The sequence below is a fragment of the Merops nubicus genome, unplaced genomic scaffold (assembly GCF_000691845.1).
Source record: "Merops nubicus isolate BGI_N331 unplaced genomic scaffold, ASM69184v1 scaffold36327, whole genome shotgun sequence".
Lineage (NCBI taxonomy): Eukaryota > Metazoa > Chordata > Aves > Coraciiformes > Meropidae > Merops > Merops nubicus.
The window spans coordinates 231-994 of NW_008620238.1; the positions used below are offsets into that span (position 1 = coordinate 231).

Consider the following 764-nt stretch of genomic DNA (forward strand, 5'->3'; position numbering starts at 1 on the left):
CTGTCCGTTATCAACCGGGAACAGTAGTCCTGCAAACAGAAGCTGCATCGTGATAACCCAGCGGCGGGAGGCATCCGGAGAGGCAGGAAGGAGCCCAGCAGAAGGAAATATTAACCAGAGCAATCTAAACAGGGTGTCGGGAGCGAGCTCCGCCCCGGCACGGCCCCGCTGAAAGGGGCTGCGGCGGCGCCGGGGCGTGCAGAGCACCGGGGGCATGGAGAAGAGCAGCTACACCATGGCCAAGTTCGGTTTGGAAGCCAAGGAGGTGATGCCCAAGCGGGACTGCGGGTTTTACGTGAAGTACATCTTCCTCTTCACCTCCCTCATCCAGTTCCTCATCATCCTGGGGCTGGTGCTGTTCATGGTGTACGGGAACGCCCAGGCGGGCACCGACACCCACCTGCGGCTGCTGGAGGAGCAGCTCCAGGATCGCTACAACAAGATCATCACCCTCAGCGGGAGGAACATCAACCTGACCCGGACCCTCAACACCACCCTCAAGGAGAAGCAAGGGCTGCAGGTCCTCGTCCAGAAGGTCCAACGGGAACTGGATAAGTGTAACAGCACCCAGGGTTCCAACCCTCTTCCCAAGGTGAGTCCTGCTCCCCGGGGAGGGGAGGTAAAGCCCCCTCCAGGTGCCCAGGGTAGAGACCCACCCATGGGTGCTGGGGGTGGCAAGGAGCTGGGACCTCCCTTCAGCCCCACAGGTGTCAGCGGGGGTGGATGAGAGGGTGCAGGGGTGGAGGAGAGGGTGCAGGGCTGGA

The 764-nt window shown here is 62.0% G+C and overlaps 1 protein-coding gene across 1 annotated transcript in view; it reads left to right on the forward strand.

Annotated features, from left to right (window-relative positions):
- Positions 1–214: 214 nt before the first annotated feature.
- Positions 215–764, forward strand: part of PLVAP (plasmalemma vesicle associated protein) — a gene marked incomplete at its 3' end in the record, with an annotated part of 2,407 nt that continues 1,857 nt past the window's right edge. The window contains exon 1 of the mRNA XM_008944057.1: positions 215–592. Coding sequence (XP_008942305.1) covers positions 215–592 — 378 coding nt within the window. The remainder of the gene's footprint in view (positions 593–764) is intronic.